The following is a 20,127-nucleotide window of genomic DNA, read 5'->3' on the forward strand; positions in this document are numbered from 1 at the left end:
CCATCCGACGAGAAACGTTACCTTTCGTTAAGAATAACCTGCCCTTGATTTCGCACTTCTATAATTCACAGTATTATTTTAATAGGCATGACTGGTCACACCGCGAGCTGGAAAACATCCTCACTGTGGTGACGTGCCGTGACGTCATTCTCCGACAATGATGGCTGCCGCTGGAGCTTCAGCCTCAGATATCAGGGAGAAAAGACCCCTGTCTGGAGCTCCTGCAGCCCTATAAACCACTGCTATCGGCGTCCCGCAGCACTTGAAAAATCACCTGAAGGGATAATGAGGAACACTTGGGGCGGCTGTTTGAAAATATCGCAATATTTCCCCTGAATATGTGTATCGCGGAGCAGCGAAAAACAGCCGTTAATCTGAGGGTGATTTTCTGCTCGCGATGATTCACTGGTAATTTTCCAGCAGCTCGAGACTCTCCTCAGACAAAAACACCAAGAACATTTAGAAAAATGAAATTTACCGAGCATCTATCTGCCCACATCACCCCGGAGTGGAGGAAACAATACATTCAATATGAGGTAAGAGATGAAGAAAAGCAACGTTGAGCTACTTTACATCAGACAGTTTCCATTCAGCTCATTGAATCTGTCAGAAACAAGTCACCTGACATTATAATGTAATATTTAATCGAAAGACAGGCGTGCATCTGGATTTGTGTGATTAATAACTGTAATATCTGTTCAGTGTTGGTCTGTAATCGAAAGCTAACAGCTGATAGCATTCAAAGCTAATGTGGGTCTTTATGAGCGGCAGGGATGCAGGTGAATGAGTCAAGAGATGTTTCGCACTTCTCATGTTCAGCTTGATTAATATAGTTATTACAGAATATAATCTGAACCAGAAGAAGGACAAAACGATAGTTTCAGGTTCATCAATTAAATATCGTTAAGTTACACGCCATGACGTCAATCCACTGACTCAACTCCAGGATGTAGTGCTAACGTTGTTGTTGTTGTTAAACAACAAATCACTGTAAACACTCAGCTTGGACATAAAATTATGAATTTACTTCAGATCTGGAAATAAAACGAATGATTTATAATACATTAGTAGTATTGGTTAATCTTAATATTTGAGAATGAATTGAAATTTAAGTAAATCAAGCTCATACCAATGACCAAAATCTAGCATTGTGTTCGATTAATAGTAGTGAAAACCTAAATTTTTCATCTCTATTTAATACATAAAACATTTAGGAATGGCTATGTGTATATGTGTTCATTACATTTTTTTCGACATTGCCATGCAGTTTTTTTCCCCATCTTGATTTTCAGGTCTATTTACCTACAGGAGACATTCTCTCAAAACAAACATATATGATGGTGATACAGAGCTTCAAAGAGTAATGCTTAGCAGACTACATAATTTCATTATTTCACATGAGAGCATACGAGGCAGTTTTCTTTGTCTCCGACAGTGGACTGGGTTAGAGTTGACAGGGCTTTAGTGTACTGCAGCTCCTTCAGGGTTTAATGGCCTACACATAATGAGATTATTGCCTTCCTCTTGGACATTGGCTAATTAATTAGTCATCATCCCTTTTTGAGAGTGGTACACTACGCGGCAGATTGTGTTTGCGAGGGAGTGTTTGAGATTGTACATGCTTGAATCGAATATAAATGATGGCGAAAAAGTCAACTGGTGAATGATTTGCTTTCTACGCAACACTCACTTTATCATGCTCTCTCACCTGCCTTCATTTTGATCTTGAGGACAATTTGTTTTTCTCCTCATGTTTTGCCCACTGTGTCTGGACGCTATGAATGTGTTGGTTTGTTATGTTCTCTGACCCTTTTTTTGTGTCACACAGTCTTGACAAAGCTGATGTCAGCTTATTTAGAGATATGAGCATTTTATGCTGATTTTCGTGTTTTGTGTGGGCTATCACATGATTCCTGATGCTCAGAAAGAGAAGTGAGAGGAAAGTTGTGACCCTAATGACACATTACAGGGCTTCAGACTAACCGTTTTCTCTAAGAGCGCTGTAGCCCCGAACTGACTTTTTTTAGGAAAATTTAGGGGCACACCTTAAATCATCCTGCAATGCAGTTATTCGCATTTCCCCCTATTTGGACTGTATTTTTGACAAATGCCTTGGTAATAAATAGACATTAACGTACATAAGTTAGTATGTGCAGTGTTATTTTAAGTTCACAGGGCTCCAGTCCAGACTAACAGCCGTATCGGAGCCGCTGAATTCTACAGAAAGGATTTGGTAGCAATGGGGGGCTGACAATAAAGCACTAAGCTTAATTCGAGGTCTAGATAAAATTAACTTTAATCATTAGCATTCATAATGTCTTAAAATTAATTCAAAAGCAAAATGAGTGAAAAAATAGATAATAAGCTCTCCTCTGCAGCCACCTAAACGTTACAATGGTAATTTAATCTTCTTCTTTTTTTACGCAAGATTTCCTACTTCTTTTGTAAATGTGAACACTCTTTGACGGACGAACAAAAAAATGTTTTGGTCATCACATCAAAAATAACATTTGAATATGATATAGTTTTGAAGTGCTGGAAGCATGTGCTGTACTCGTAAGCATTTGACTATTTCTGTCACAATACCATAGTTATTACAGTTAGTGTTACTACATTAAATCCGTGGTGAATGTTGCTCATTTGTGGACTTAAAGTAGTTCACTTTTAAAAAAAACTTGCTGATAATTTACTCACCCCAATGTCATCCAAGATATCCATGTTATTCTTTCTTCAATCAAAAAGAAATTAAGGTTTTTGATGAAAACATTCCAGGATTTTCTCCATATAATGGAATTCGTTGGGAACCAAACGGTTCAAGGTCCAAATGAGAGTTTCAGTGCAGCTTCAAAGTGCTTTAAACGACACCAGACGATGAATAAGGGTCTTATCTAGCAAAACAATCGGCCATTTCAAAAATAAATAAAAAAGTTTTAGTTTTATAAGCACTAGGGTGCAACGGTACAGATAGCCCACGGTACGGTCCGTACCTCGGTTTTTGGGCCATGGTCTCGGTTCGGTTTCCGTACATGTTTTGTGCAGAAAGAGACTGCTATTTCATCCCAAAAATATGTTTTATTTTTCTTATGAGCATAAACAGAATGTCACAGTAGGAAGAACATCAATGTGTATGGAATAAATTAACACTCTAGTCTGTACTGAACAACACTAAGCAATACAACCTCTTCAAATACCACTTATGATATACAAAATGTAAACGAGCACACTTTAAAATATTCAAGTGGATGCCAATTCCAAACCTTGATAACTGGTAAATGAAGTGATCAATGTGAAAGAAAAAGTGCACTTTTACCTTTAACAAAAATTAGCTTGTGGTTTGAATAAAAAGAGCAGAGCAAAATAATATAATAAAAAAAAATACTGCATTTAGGATACAAAGTGCAATGTTACTAATCCACTTTTGAGAGATTCATGTGCAAAAATATACTGCAGTCAAACATTTGACTGGGTTTGCATTATGCATCCACTATGTGCTGGGAATGTAGAGAGTAGGCTACGGAGCCGGAGGTGAGGCATTTATTTAGTAAGCGTGAGCGCGCTGGAGCGGGCAGGTAACTTACATTCGCAGCCTGACTCATATTATTCAATGTGCGGCGGCTCACTAACAACAGTTGGCTGTTTTGAATGAGATGACCCGTGTGAACGGGGAGCGCTTTATGAACATCTATGACGCGCGAGCAGCGCCGGTCTGTTCGTGTGTCTGTTAGAGTGAGCGCTCGTGAGCGACACACACATAACCTGATTTATACGAGGTTGAACTGGCCGTGTGACAAAGCGGGCATACGCTGGACACGAGCGCGAGTTCGCGGGCGAATTTAATCCATATATGATATGGATCTAATATAAGGCACACTGTTGTTTTTTGAGAAGATTAAAGGCTTTTAAGTGCGCCTTTTATAGTGCGGAAAATACGGTTAAAGGATCAGCACGAACTCTATGGCAGAACCGAAGTCCCGCGGGACACGAGGTTAGATTGTCCCGTGCAGGGCTGACCGAACGCTCCGGGATTTTACCGTGTACCGTTGCATCCCTAATAAGCACAAATGCTCGCCTTGCTCTGTTATGTGATGAGCGTTCGTGACTCTCCTGTTCAAACTCGTTCATCAAAATGATTAAATGAATGAATCTTTTTTCAAGTCGTGACTTGAAGGGTCCTATAATAAGACCCTTATTCATCGTCTGGTGTCGTTTAAAGCCACTGAAACTCTCATTTGGACCTTGAACCGTTTGGTTCCCAATGAAGTCCATTATATGGAGAAAATCCTGGAATGTTCTTAATTTCTTTTCAACTGAATGACATGGGGGTGAGTAAATTATCAGCAAAAGCTTTTTTTAAAAGTGAACTACTCCTTTAAAGCCTTCTATAAAACCTTCAATTCTGCACCAAATCTGAATGTTTCTCCCTGAATCTCACATCAATGTTATTAATTTTGTGGCAAATTCATTGGATTTCTTCACCGGATCTCCCACCGCTGTGTAGTAACGGCGTCGCATGATCGAGATCAACCCGCGACTGGCGAGTAGCTTGCGTCGCTCCGCTGAGTATTATTGATCCGAAGTAATAAACGGTCCGTGAAGCACAAACGAGTAGCGCAGTTTCATTCCGCTTTCATTTCGTTTGCCATTTGATGTTGGGCAACGTTGTTGTCGCATCAGCGCGACCTATATCAAATTTTGGTCGCACCGCCAGGAACAATAGTCGCAGTCTTGAGCCCTGAACATTACATTCCTTTTCCGGTTAATGAAGACCATCATCCGAGTATCTAAAGTGCTCTTTTTTTTTTTGGGCGGAATTTTCAGTTTGTCAACACTACTCACACTATTTATACTACAATGCAACATAATGCACAACCACACATATTGCTCTTTCAAAAAGCCTGCTGAAGTCAAAAACTAGAGGACCTTTTTCTCTGTCATGGTAATGTGGTGAATGCTGGCCTGCTGGTAGAACAAGTAAACATGATGACAGATGCTGCTGTCAAGGCCACGAACCCGTCTGAGCTCATGTTTTCTTTCAGGAATTTTTTTTTTTTTTGCTGCAGACTTGACTGCACTATATAGGCTATGTGCACAACTGTATTTTCGAACTTCCGCTTTTGTCAGAAGGCGGCGTATCAGTTTCCAGTCTACGACTGGTCATCCGCATCCACTAATAAACAAACAAGATGAGTGCTGCTGTTGTACGAAAAAAAGTTCTTAAACACATCTAAGTTTCTAAGAACTAGGTGGATCTAACGTCCGTTTCACACCCGTTTGCAGTGTGGGTTGCGGTGCAGGAGCGTGCTGTTAGTGCGTTCACATATTATGATGCGTTTGCATTGAATAACTGATCCGCGGCTGTACAACAAACACATACTTAATATTTTTATTTAAAGTCCAGAAGTTATGCTGCAACTTATTTTTAAAAACAAAAAGATGTGTCAGCATTGCGATTCTTTGTATGCACGTTTAAACACAATTTAAACAATGTAAGTTAGGGCTATTACTCAAGTTGCTCAAGCAAGTGGTCAAATATTTCCTATATTAAAATCGCAAATAATTAGGGCCCGAGCACTAACAGTGCGAGGACCCTATTGAAACTGTTAGGATTATTTTTTTTTTCTTTTTTCTTTTTTCTGCAAAGTAAGCGCCATTTTCAGGGCCGCAACATGCTCAAAAACTCACCAAATTTGGCACGCATGTCAGGACTGGTGAAAATTTTTGTATTTTGTGGGTTTCGCTGATGGGCGTGGCAAAATGGCACGCTAGCGCCACCTAGAAAATTGGAAAAAATTAGCCCCTCGTCCACGTGCAACCTACATGCGCGAAATTTGGTGGAGACGTGTATCATATCAAGACGCACAAAAAAGCCTCAAGAATCCATACCATAAACTCGACAGGAAGTACGCCATTTTGAATTTGGCGGCCATTTTTGGACGATTTACACACTCCGTACTTTAACGAACTCCTCCTAGGGATTTAGTCGGATCGACTTCAAATTTCTGCAGTGCCTTCTAAAGGCATTGACGATGTAAAGTTGTGCTATCTGCGCGTTTTCGTCGATGGGCGTGTCCGTGGCGTCGATGATTCGCCATGAAACAGGAAGTTGTAGTAACTTGGCTGTAAATGCCCAGATCTGCACCAAATTTTACACATTTGACAAGAGTCCCACCCTGAACAAATCTACATGCTGACATTCACCCACAGTCATAGCGCCACCTGCTGGCAACAGGAAGTGACCTTAAACGAAGCAGCCCACGCCGCTTGTTTGACCAACATGTACGAAACTTCTGTGGTACATCTACTATGACCAGACGCACAAAAAAGCCTCTTGGAGCGATGCCCTAAACTTGACAGGAAGTCCGCCATTTTGAATTTGGAGGCCATTTTGGGACAATTTACACACTCCGTACTTTAACGAACTCCTCCTAGGGATTTAGTCGGATCAACTTCAAATTTCTGCTGTACCTTCTAAAGGCATTGACGATGTAAAGTTGTGCTATCTGTGCATTTTCGTCGATGGGCGTGTCCGTGGCGTCGATGATTCGCCATGAAACAGGAAGTTGTAGTAACTTGGCTGTAAATGCCCAGATCTGCACGAAATTTAACACATTTGACAAGAGTACCGCCCTGAACAAATCTACATGCCGACATTCACCCACAGTCATAGCGCCACCTGCTGGCAACAGGAAGTGACCTTTAATGAAGCGTAGCAAATTCACAGCCGCACCGGCTGAGCTCCAGAATTTGCAATGCGGCCGCCTCACACCCCGACGCGCTACAGGTGCGAGGGCCCGCCCATCGCTGCTTGCAGCTTTAATTTAAATTAAAACTTGAAATTGACAAAAGCAGCCGACTCGCCTTTTCTTTTGCATCTTAATTTTAAAACAATAGATCTTGCATGTCACAACCTCCACGATCGAGACGAGTTCATTCTGTCGCCTGGTTGAAGTAAATTATAGTTTTCCTTGATTAAATGTGCATTTATGGTGAGATTACTACATTTTATTTAATTAAACGCATTTATGGTGAAATTACTACATTTTCAGGTCAATCATTTTGACCACCAGTGTTTGCAGCACAGCAGAAATAGATTCGGTGTGGAAACGATCGCTGTGCTGCTGTTATATGTACCACATCAGTGAAAATTGAAAGCCCTAACCTGTTTACATGGTGCGTTAGGAGACTGCTGTGCGGCACTTCGCTCTGCTTCAAGTCGCTAACAGCCATTTGAGCTTCTACTGCTTCCTGATAAACACCAACCTTCGTGCGCAGTGGCTGCACAAAATAGCCATTTTGATCGACGCGCAAAAAATAATAAAAATATTAAGTATGTGTTTGTTGTACAGCCGCGGATCAGTTATTCACTGTGCAAACGCATCATAATATGTGAACGCACTAACAGCACGCTCCTCCACCGCAACACACACTGGAAACGGGTGTGAAACGGACGTTAGATCCACCTAGTTCTTAGAAACTTAGATGTGTTAAGAACTTTTTTTTCGTACAACAGCAGCACTCATCTTGTTTGTTTATTAGTGGATGTGGATGACCAGTCGTAGACCGGAAACTGATACGCCAACTTCTGACAAAAGCGGAAGTTCGAAACTACAGTTGTGCACAAAACCCATACTGCAGAATTGCTTGTAATTTGGACGTCACTTTTTGAACAACATTGTTTTTTTGTTTTGTTTTTTTAGCAGTCAAAGCATTCTTTAATCGCTCTGCTCCGTGAGCTTATGCACTGTTCTGTGCCATTTATTTGTATGAATAGTAGTGCTGCCCCCTGATAGTTGACCAAACGTTAGTTGATGAGAAGAGGCTTGGTTGACCAAATTTAAACGGAGAGAAAAAAAAAAAACTCCACAGGAAGTGATGAAGTCATGCAGTCCACGACGAACAGATCATTAACACGGCCCATGTGATAATTATGTCAGACAGAAGATGCAAACTGGATAATTTTGAGAGGGTTAAGAATAAACCAAAAAAGTGATCTGCAAACGTTCACCTAACATTCATCAACCTCAAACTTGATTTATCATTTAAAACATGCAAGCAGTAGCCTCATCCTGGGCCACAATATCGTGAGATGAGTTAGAGGAGCTTGATGGGGAGCAATTGTTTCCCTGTCAATATCTTGTGATGTAACGATGAGGCATAACAACAACTAATATAGGGCATGCCAACTATTGATATGTTGTTATTGATTTGAGTTCTGCTGGCAAAGTAACTGCCTCTTTCACTTCTCACTGTTCCTCCACTGCGTTGTATGACCTTTCACCCAGTGCGTCGAATAAAGGCGAGGCTTCCTTCCGCAATATCATTGTAGTTTTTCATATTAAGTAAAATCTTAATAGTAATTGAAAAGCATGCTGCTGAATAAAACAAATTGCTATAGCCTATGACATCAGCTAAGTATTAGACATGGAACTCTCGCAAACTTTTTACGATTACTGCTCTCAAGTTTAACTAAGGGTAAAATATTTCAACGTGAATTAACCCTTTAAAACATTACTGACTGTGTTTACGCGAATGCTCACCAAGCATTTTGGCATATTTCTGTGTATTTGACCGTTTAGGTGTGAACGTGTCTTGAAGCCCGTTTTGATCTCTTTCGCGGCTTAATGCACTTTTAATAACACTTTTTATTATCGAGCACATCCTGCAGTTTAGCAACAATGTATAGGGTTGGGTATCGAGAATCGAGTATCGATTGGAACCGGGACTAACTTTTCGTTTTTCCCGGAATCGTACAAAAGTTCAAATTTCGATTCCTAGTTTCGATATTCACAGTCCGCCGAGCTGAAGAAGAAACCGCTGAACAACACCAACAAAGAAGCGTCTACCGGAAGTGTTGGTATAACCGCACAGGTCGAACACGAGTAGCTGACGTCAGCGGTCCAAAGTGTGGCTTCACTTTTCTAAAAATAACGAAATCTCGGCAAAATTTGTGACAAAAGGAATATTTGTGACAGAAGGAGTATTTCCTTCAGAAAGGATTATTTCCTTCAGAAAGACCGTTGGTTAGCATGGTTAGCTAAACTTTTTTGACCCTGCCTCTTAAAAGAATCGGAATCGAGAATCGTTAGGAACCGGAATCGAAACAAGGAATCGGAATCAGAATCGTTCAAATTCAAACGATACCCAACCCTAACAATGTATTGGCTGTATTTTCGTCTTGATCGTCTTTTATAGTGACAAACTTCAGATCAAATTTTATAAAGCTATTATCAGCCAATAAATATTATAGCCCGATCAATCGGAATGAATGCCCTAAATTATAGTTCTGCATAACACTGTAAATCCCTCCCGAAATTACGATAAATAACAATAGCAATGCCACTGTCTTGATTTATTGATGCATAAAACGTAATAAACTAATTCAGAAATGGTTGTCGGGTTGTATTGAATGTACTTAAGTTGAGACTACAGTACTTGAAAAATTTTGCCTAATGTTTCCCCACACTAACATAATTTATAATATAGGCCTAAATTATGATTTCTGTTGGTGAATTCTAGTTCTGTTAATCAACAATAATAATAGGGGTTAAAATAATACTAAAATAATAGGGATTGTGCAGCCCTAATTTGCAGTTTAATTTTTCTCTGTCTTAAACTATTCAGCGATTACTCCCAAAAATCGGCATATAACAATTCATACACATTTGTATTTAATAAAAATAAAATATGTGTGTGTGCAATTGTGTGTTTTACTTAAAAAAAAAAAAAAAACTTCTAATCAAATGGTGGCATCCCTGCAGTTTTGCTGCGAAGCCATTGTGTTGTCCTTCTTTTTTTCTTTTTTAAGGACATCGGGGGATATCTGATTCTAGATTTGGACAAAGTTAACACCCATTTCCTCTATTATTCTTTTAGTTTTAGTGCTTCCTCTTCTGCACTCAAGAACTCATGACTTTCTTCTCACTCCGTCTGTATCCTGGCAGAGGTTCCCTCGTCAGTCAGTACGGGCACAGTGCCAGTCACATGCTGCTGTGTAATATGAAAGCCAATTGTCTGACCTCTGTAAATGGTGTTTCATATTCTTCTCTTCTCCACAGGCTTTTAAAGAAATGTTGTACTCCGCACAGGATCAAGCCCCATCAATCGAAGGTAAATGCATATGTGACCTATGTATGTATGTCTGCATGCAAACATGCAGCTTAGAAATCAGCTCATAAAATGAACAAATAAAGTTTCATTTCTGTGACCACTAAATGGAATCACAAAAATAAAGCTTTCAATCAATCAGGTCTCCAGGTTTCCCATCTCCCTTTTGTAACCCAGGGAAAAATTCTGTCCAAAATTTAATTAATTTTGCCCGGTCACCTGAACACACCCTTCATTTATATTTTTCATGCAAGAGTCACATGATAGTTCAGTGAGCGCTTCAACCAATCCTAGCACTCAAGCGCGGGTTTAGAAGCTGCGGTGAGTTCCCCAATCAGTAGTATGAAGGGGAAGCCACCGGAGCAGCTGCACTCGGTACGTCTCTGCACAAATAATGTTAATGTCAGTCAAACAAATACAGATAGGCCCTGTCCCAAATTGGTACATGGTGGCCACAATGGAGGAGCTTGTGAGCACACTTATGAAATCTCAAATGACAAATGGTAGACTCTACGGGCTTTTAGGCTTCATGTATATGAAGTGTAATATTAATTGGTTGGAATCTAGCTTGTATAGGATCAACTATTTTAACTGAAATTATACAGCTTTAAGGGTTATGCTTAGACTTTGTTTAGAGTTAGGCTTATGTCTAGGTCATAAACCTTAAAAAATATATCCAGAGCATATACACAAACTTACTAGTTACTTACTAGTGCAATCCCATCTTTCTCCTCCATATCGTTGACAGAGTACAATGTAAACACCAGCATATGTTGGTTTACAATAGGGCTGAACGATTAATTGCATTTGCGATAAAATCGCGATATGATGAAACGCGATTTTGTAATCGCAAGAGCTGCGATTACACTGGTCACGTGACACGCGAGAGAAAAGCAGTCTGCAAGATAAAGCATCAACTTGCCACGCTATGCGGTCTGGCGTCCAGAAAAGAACAGTTTATTGTGTTATTTATTCTCTCCTCTCCTCAACAATCCTGGATCGATTCAGAGAATTTCAGAATCGAGTATGAGCTTAGTTTTTAAACACAGATGCGTGATGACGCTGCGCGTGCTTTAGAAACAAACCGTGTTCTGAATCTGCTTGCTTCTATTTTCTCGCTCTCTCTCTTCCTCACTCACTCACACACACAACACCGCTCGAACCTTCCAAAACATAGTAACGTTATTTTATAAAGGTCGGGGTTAAACCAAATTACAAGAACATTCACGGGCTTCATTGAACAGGTTTTGCCGCTTTGCTTGATGTTATAACGTTACACTTGCAGTGCGCGTTCTCTCCCGCGGGTATTTTCTTTACAAATGCTTCACAGAGGCATTATTTATGTCTTTTGGAATGCAGTTGGCTTATATTAAAACCATGAAAATCACTGAGAAGGCTGCTTTCATTTTAAAATACTAATGCGTGCTTTGTGAAGAGCGCTCGTCCATGCGGCCGTGAGCGACTCATTGGTAAATGTACTTGCATGTCAAAATGCTTTTATGACGCGAAATTGATGTAAACACGGTCAGTTATATCTTAAACCAACAAGACAAACCACATTTACAATTTCAAAAGAGATATATGCATTAGTGTGAATGCAGCATATCGTATCTAAACTGAGGGGGAAATCACTCCAGCTCTTGAATTCTAAACATTCAGACAGCCTACTTTTAAATACTGAGACCACTCTTTGTTTATTGCTTGTAATGTTTTTTTTTTGTTTCTCTTTATTTACTAGCTTTTATATTTTGAAGCTATTATTTTATATAGCCTATTTAAAATTCTTAACATGTAATTGGTTTAATTAAATGTTTTTTATATTTATTTTTTAAAGTATGTGTTTTTACACATGTAATTAAATACATATTTTAAGAGTTATTAAGATTAATTAATAAGAAAAAAAGTAGATCGGATCATGAGCTATCTAAAGATTCCCATCCCTACTGTACAATGATTTATTGCTTGTCTTTGTCGACTAATACAGAAGGTAAATAACTTTTTTTTTAAATCGCATATTAAATCGCAATCGCAATATTGGTTAAAAAAATCGCAATTAGATTATTTTCCAAAATCGTTCAGCCCTAGTTTACAAACCCTTTTAAATGAATCAAGTAGTTTATGGTGGAAAAGTTTGGGTTTTCTTAACCGGATTTTCCGGTTAGTTAAACCTCTTAGTTTGACAGGGAACTACACTGCGACCAAAATGGTCGCATATGCGACCTTTTGAAATCCTATTGCGACCCTAATTTTTAATGGGTCGCAAATGTATCACTGACTATTTTGACGGGTCTGTTTTTTTTAGTTTCTTTCGGGTTGTATTTAATCTTCTGAAACCTGTCGGATCGTCCGCTTTTTGTCCCGCCAAAGCCTTTTTTGATCGCGGTGAGTGTTGTAGAGTAGAATGACTGATGCATTTGATAGGGCGCAAACGAGCTGAGAGAGAGAGAGAGCGCGCCCTGGCCGCGCGCGCACTATCATGTCTTCACACAACACAAGCGCTGTCTTGCTCTCTCTCTCTATCGCGCGCATATTATTCAAATGACATGATAGTAAAAGGTTTGTGTCTTTATAATAGGCATGCTAATCATAATCATATAGGCTACCATCTGAGCCTGCATGGCGGCAGGAAAAAGACGCAGAGATGTAAGACACCGTGTCTCTTCCTTACACCAAAGGTAGATTTGCGGTTTGGTGTTCGGCTGATAAACTCTGCCATGAGCTAACTAATTATATTGCTAGCGCTGATATTGACATCGACTAACGTTATATGATCACTAGCAGTTTTTTAGACTAACGTTAGTTTTTTCATAATCATAATCGCGTGATACCCCAAACATGACATACAAAATGTTGTGGAACAGAAACAACCAGAGATATATTTATAAGCTACCATTTTATTGTCATCACAGCTTTCCAACAGTCCTGCGTATGATTCTACATTGATTAAAAAAGAAAATCAAATGTGTTTTAATGGTAATTATTTTATACGGAAATCATGTATTTATAATTCAGATGAGAATAAAGTTAGGGTTAGTTAAAATTAAGGAAAACAAATATATTGATCTGAAATATTGCAAATTAATTTTACATTCATTCAAGTACAATTACCAAACATATATCAAGGTCATTTTGTCTTTTTATTAATTTAATTAATAAACTAATTATATAAAACTATTGTCAGTGCACTACAAATAAACTGGTTCTATGCCTTTATTAATAAAACTTAAACAACTTAAAAAATACGAGGCTTAAGACATTTATAAAAATGCCTTCTGCATTTTTGTTTTGCTTTTCACTCCATTGTACCGAAATCGTACCGAACCGTCTGAATGTCTGAACCAAGGTATGAACCAGACCCAACCGTGACTTCTATACCGTTCCACCCCTAATGCAGTTTCATTATTATTCATTACTATCTTAAGGCTTACTATAAATAATTTGTGCGACCAAATCATGTTTTGCGCCAGTAACTGAAAAAGTTAGTAGCGCAAGTGCCACCAGTGGAAAAGGTTAGTGTAGTTCCCTGTTTGATCATATTAGTTCTCTATCTATCATTGTTGTCCTGAGTTGGTTTTACCAAACACTAATTTAAATGAAAAATCTAAATCAGTAGTCAGTCAAAATCAATGGTATTCTTTAAAAAGGAAGGGCAACGTTTCACCTTTCAGGTTTAGCAAATTTAAGATAACATCTGATAACAGCGAACAAAGAGCTGACTTTGCATTCATTTGCACTATCCCAGAAGGAGAACAGTTTTACACATAACACTATCAGGTTTCAAATTAACATTGTTTAGCCTAATACATTAGGTACCATGAACTAACAATGAAAATACTTCAAGTATTATTTAATCAAGATTAATTTATACATATTTTTTTACCATGTAATATATTTATAAATTTCAGTTCGTACTACGATATTAACATTGAATCAGATTAAAAAATAATTCTTAAGCTGGATTAATAAATTAAGTAATATTTGTAAAAATTGACAAATATTAGGGCCGTCACTAATGATTATATTGGTAATCGAGTAAGCGGTCGATTGTTTTGACGGTTAATTTATTGTGTGGTAATAAAAATAGACCTACGCAAACAATAGCATTTAAAATGGCTTAAAATACATAATTACAGTGAGGCAATAATAATTGATTCAAATAAAGTATCAAAAGCTAGTAACCATATGATTTCATATATGACGTAGTGTACATAATGGCCAAACAGTTCAATTCAAATGTCCACTTTATCTTTAAAATTTGTCCAGTTCGTAATTGATAAAAATGCTACAGCTACTATCATTTTTTCAACAAGAACATGTGGACATCAAAACATTCAAACTCAGAGAGGGTTTAAACTTTTTATTTTAAAATCACGATGAACAGTTTGTCTATTTAGAAAAATATATTGATGTATTCTCCTATGTTGACATGTTTATAAATAATTTATACAACAAATCTGATGAAATGCGTTCCTAGATGAACGTTATAAGCAACTCAAACTCGCAGCAGATGCAGACATGAAGTTTGATACACTCTCCACGCATATGATAACAGCGTTTTCCCCTGTGTGTATGAAATTTACAACCCGTACATTCTGAAGTTGCTTTGCTTGCAGTTCACTCGTGTTTGTACAAAAACAAGCACCTGTTAGTGTCTCTGCTGCTCCGTGCTTCTGTGTTTGACTTCACCCATATGTTTTCACACAAAAAAAGCTTTGTTTTTAGTTCAGTTTGTGCTGTATCAGCATGTACAATGTTCTTTAATGTCATTGTAATTTGCTGTATTTCGCTTTTTCCCCTGAGCAAGTCTCATCTCAGTAATGCATATGCGCCACCGATACTTATACTTCTTTTAAAGTATTAAATATGAATGCATTGTGATACTAAGAAAATTATGGTCAGTGCCTTTACATTACATTTACTTTGGGTCATTTATGGAACTAAGGAGATCAAACCTTTGCCCAACTTCTATTAATTGTTTAATATATTGTAAATGGCTTCTGGTGCAAAATCATTAATAGCATCCATCTGGAGATCGCCATTCACTCTTAAGGTTCCCTAGCTAGCTCAAGTAGCTAGATCAAGCTAGTAAGTAACTAGTAAGCACTAGTAAGAATCTGTAGCTAGATCAAGCTAGCTACAGATTCTTACTAGTGCCTGTTGTTCTTAATAGTTGACGAATTTAACTTTACTTTAAAGGTGCTCTAAGCGATGTTGGGTGTCGTAACTTCTTGTTGACGTTTGAAGTATTGTCAAACAAAACGGAGGCTTTTCAAATAGTGGTTGGCCGATATTGTTTTTTTTTAATGGCAATCCCGATATCTCTATATTTTTAAATGTTTACGTGTATATACTCTTTATATTTATTTTAATCAATATTTCATAAATTGTAAATACATTACAAAACAAATCTTTAAAATAGACATGCACATGCTTTTTTTTTCGCAAATAAAGTAATTGTTTAAAATAGATAATATGTGAATAAAAATAAGGTAAACACTAACAGGGCACTCAGTATCTGGTAATTCCGTGCACACTGGTAATCATATATATATATATATATATATATATAAATTAGGGGTGGGCCGTTATCGGCTGCGTTAACGTGAGACTCTTGTCGGGCGATTAAAAAAATATCGCCGTTAATCTATTCTCACAGTTGAGTTGGGAGCTGACCATATACCACGCGCTATATGATGACTTTCACTTTGACATTTTAGCACAGATGTAGTCGAATTGGACCGTAAGGGCCATTTAAAACCAATATATTAAACGTCTGTTTATCCAGACATTAGGAAAATATCAGAGATGCATTTTATATCTAATATGAGGGAAATACACATCCGTAAAAGGGGTCGCACACCGAACGAGAAGCGCAGCGCCGCGCCACGTCTAGGGGGCTGTACCTGACCACCTCGTGTGTTTTCTCAGATCGGATAGCTATCTGATTTATCAAAACGATTCAATTTACACCTGGTCACATGCATGTGTTTTTGCAAAACGGATATAAATCCGATCTTCAATACCCCCGCTATATGCGGATTTAATGAAGTGCACGTCACCGAAAGCAACAGATAGGCCCTATGAGCTGCATTTTGATCATCGGCTAATTTCAAAATCAGGAAAGACAGCAATAAGAGAGAGCGGCAACCTGGTAAGATCATTTAGTTTCTTTACTTTTAATGAAGATGGTAGTGTTAAGTGTCTGCGACTTACTTTCACTTTGATTTGCGATAGATTGCGGCGGGCTTGATAGGCGCTCAGCTGCTCATCTGAGGTGATGCGCGTCGCGCCGTCATATCTGACTAAAATAACATGACATATGGCCTATAACACGCTCTCACACGTTTATTTTTTTTAGCACTTTTGGGAGTTGTAACATTTATATATGTGGTTTCAACAACCAGATGCATTTACACATGTCCAGTTTCGTCTGGAATGTGGCCAAGACCACCTTCTGATGTGGTTTGAGTGATCGGAGTTTCGGACGGCATTTACACCTGGTCTTTTCAAGATCGGATACAGAAAACGTATGAAGTGATTTCAGAGCATCCGGAACTGAATTAATTGAGAATCTCACCTGAAAATCTAATAACATCAGCAATTGTCATTCAAGCAGCTGATTTCTGTATTAGGCTATGCATTATATGCATTCATCAGATATTTCATCCCTCTCTATTTATTAGTATTGCAAGCTTCCCGGACACTACAAAATAATTCATTTCGTGTTACATAGAAGAAAAGTAGATCAAATGGGTTTAGAATTACACAAGAAAACCTTATGAAAAAAACAACAACAACAAAAAAATGATATTTCGTGCTGTTCAAAACTAGGGTTGACAATAGAATAAAATAATTATGATTACTCTATTTATAATAATATGAACATTCCAGTGTTAAATCTTGTATAAAACATATTTAGGCCTAATTACAAATTACATGCAAGGTAGAATTCAAACGAGCCATTTTAATCTAGATTAATCTAGATTAATTTCAAAATTAATCTAGATTAATCTAGATTAAAAAAAAATAATCTATGCCCACCTCTAATATATATATATATATATATATATTTCAAATAAAGACAAGGTAATGCTAATTTTACATAGAGCACACAGTGAAAACGATATGAATATGACCGTGGGCAACTGGATATAACACAGTATATTTTAAAAAGAAGTTTTTCGATCGCGTCTTCTGTGAAGCTGATTTTCTGTTCACGTTTACTCGCTTTGCATGTACCGACTGACACTAGCAGTAACATTTGTTGATTGTTGATTGTAAATGTGAAAGTATTTTAGGCTGATTGTTTACCTTTCTATTACAAATAATATAAAAGCAAACACTTTATTTTTATTTTTTTTGCATATTATTTACTTTTTATTGTTTGCCAGTCTACTGGCAGAGATCGTAAACTAATGAAGACGGAGAATGTGAATGAGCGCTGTGTGATCAGGCGCTGCCGTTCTCTTCTCAGGTGCTGTGTTGGTTCAGCACCACCCGTCAAAATGAAAGTCTGGAGCGCCGTCAAAATAAAAGCCCCGCTTCCAACACATCGTTCAATCAGAAAAAGTGATCTGCCTATGCCGATATTTTAAAAATGCCATGTATCGGCCAATATATCGCAATTTGTTCACCGGAACATCGTCTCTTTGGTCGTGTGTCGGCCATATCAAACTTATAGAGAATATAATTCTAACTTCCCTCTTCATGCTTCTCTCTCCTCCACACACCCCTTCACGTGTACGCGCACTAACCCCACCTCCAAATCCTTCTTGTCTGTTTGTTATGTTTCGTGGCACGGTTTGACAGGTTTTTTTTGTTGCCGTTTGTAGAGCCTGGGGTGTCTACAGAGACTACCGTATTTATAAGGCGCACCTTCAACGAATGACCTATTTTTAGAACATTTTTCATATATAGGGCGCACCGGATTATAAAGTGCATAAGATACTGCAGTCAAAGGTTTGACTGGGTTTTGCGTTATGCATTCACTAGATGTGCTAAAGGCTAAAGGGAATGTGGCGAGTGAGCGGCGCCGGAGGTGAGGCGTTTATTTAGTAAGCATGAGCGCGCTGGGGCGGGCACGTAACTTACATTCGCAGCCTGACTCATATGAGTATTCATGTGCGGCGGCTCGCTGACCGCAACGGCTGGCTGTTTTGAATGAGAGGACGTGGTTACTGTGAACGGGGAGTGCTTTATGAACATTCTGTGACGCGCGAGCAGTGCCGGGGACAGTGTATCTGTTAGTAACTTTGCGTTTCCTATGGACTTTAATAACGCGCAGCTAGGGCTGGGCGATATATCGAGTATGTACGATGTATCGTTATATTTTTTGAAACGATATGGAATGAGGCAATACCGTTTATATCGATACAGTAGTTTGATATGAGCACATCTGAAAAAAAAGCGGAGGTTGCAGTGTGAGCTGCTGCAGTGAAAGTAGCTAGGCTACGTAGTACAATTTGTCCAAAACATGACACAAGCTTATATTAATTGCGTCAAAATCACTTTGATAAAGTTAACAAGTTTAAGGCAGCTTGCCGCCCTGTCAAATGCTCTGACAGACACTGTTGCTGACTGACAGATATATACTTGCGCTGTTTAATGCGTTTGAGATGTGGTGCTTTCCTCAGTGCTCAACTTACATTTCACAGGTATATTCTCCATCTGTAAATGTTAGAAAGTAAAGCAAATATGTCCATTTCACAACAAATATGTCCATGTCAGAAGAGGACGAGCTTCTGCAAGTGAATCTCCGCTAAAATTCATGCTTCCTTGAACAAGCGCCGGCGCGCGCATGCGCGTGAATAGTACTACGTAGTACGCAATAATTCTGACTAAAATAAACATATTGCTAAAATATTTGTTGTTGGAGAAAATAAACGTGCCATATGTGGAATTTTAAACCTACAAGTATATATTTTTAGTGAAAGTGATTTATAATGGGGTAATCAAATGTAGGCTAATATAATTAGTTTGTGCATTTGTTTTTGTTTTTATTTTTTATTTTTAGTTTAGCTTTTAGTCAATATAAAAACAAAAGCTTTTTGCACATAATTAATTGCATAGCCTATATTATATTTGTTTTAATATCCTTCAATATCAACATTGTTTGTAGGATATCATTGGGCCGAATGTGAATATATATATATATATATATATATATATATATATATATATATATTTAAATATAAAGATTTTCTTTATCTAAATAGAAAACGTAGAAAGTACCGAGATATATATCGTATATCGCCATTTGACCAAAAAATATCGAGATATGATTTTTTGGCCATATCGCCCAGCCCTACGCGGAGCACTGTTAACCAACTGATCCATATATAAGGCACTCGGGATTATAAGGCGCACTGTCATTTTTTGAGAAAATTAAAACCACTTAACTGTCACCGTCCCACAGGTGGGACGTTTGCCACTATATTTTTAAAACAATAATATCTTAGTAAATACCTTAAATAATATTGACAAACTATATATCATTTGAAAGCTTACAATCTGTAGTTTCCATATTTGGTGACTGATTTTCAAAATATATTACAGAGGAGCCATAATTTATCAATATAAAACAAGAATATTTTCATACTCATAAGGCGTGTTCAGACCTTTATTTTAAAATAGCAGTAAACATGAAAAATCATGAAAAAATGGTAGAAACCTCAGTTTGTTTTCATGCCAAAAGTTCAAAAGATAGAATCCATTCAATTATTTTGGAAAAAAAAGGTCTGAAAAGTTTGAAATATCAAGAAAAAAATAATAAATTCACCATTTGTGACGTGGCAGCTATAGCTATGACTTACATGCGTGTTCTTTGTATGTGTTTCTTAGAGGTTCAATTCATATCAAAATCTGCCAAACTTCCCATGCTACTTCTGAATAGGATCTCTACTTCAGAAATTGTATGAAAATTGTGAAAATAATGGTTCATATCACTCAAAACAGGAATGGAAATGCAGGCGCCCTTATATGGGCAGTAATGGAGTCTGATTGTGCCCTAGTGAAAAAGTTTGG

At 37.9% G+C, this 20,127-nt stretch overlaps 1 protein-coding gene across 1 annotated transcript in view; it reads left to right on the forward strand.

Annotated features, from left to right (window-relative positions):
- Positions 1 to 124: 124 nt before the first annotated feature.
- xpr1b (xenotropic and polytropic retrovirus receptor 1b) overlaps positions 125 to 20,127 on the forward strand; it is a 43,957-nt gene continuing 23,954 nt past the window's right edge. The window contains exons 1-2 of the mRNA XM_039655683.2: positions 125 to 536; positions 10,056 to 10,107. Coding sequence (XP_039511617.2) covers positions 468 to 536; positions 10,056 to 10,107 — 121 coding nt within the window. The 5' untranslated portion in view covers positions 125 to 467. The remainder of the gene's footprint in view (positions 537 to 10,055; positions 10,108 to 20,127) is intronic.

This window comes from Pimephales promelas, chromosome 5 (assembly GCF_988280905.1).
Source record: "Pimephales promelas chromosome 5, fPimPro1.hap1.1, whole genome shotgun sequence".
Classification (NCBI taxonomy): Eukaryota; Metazoa; Chordata; class Actinopteri; order Cypriniformes; family Leuciscidae; genus Pimephales; species Pimephales promelas.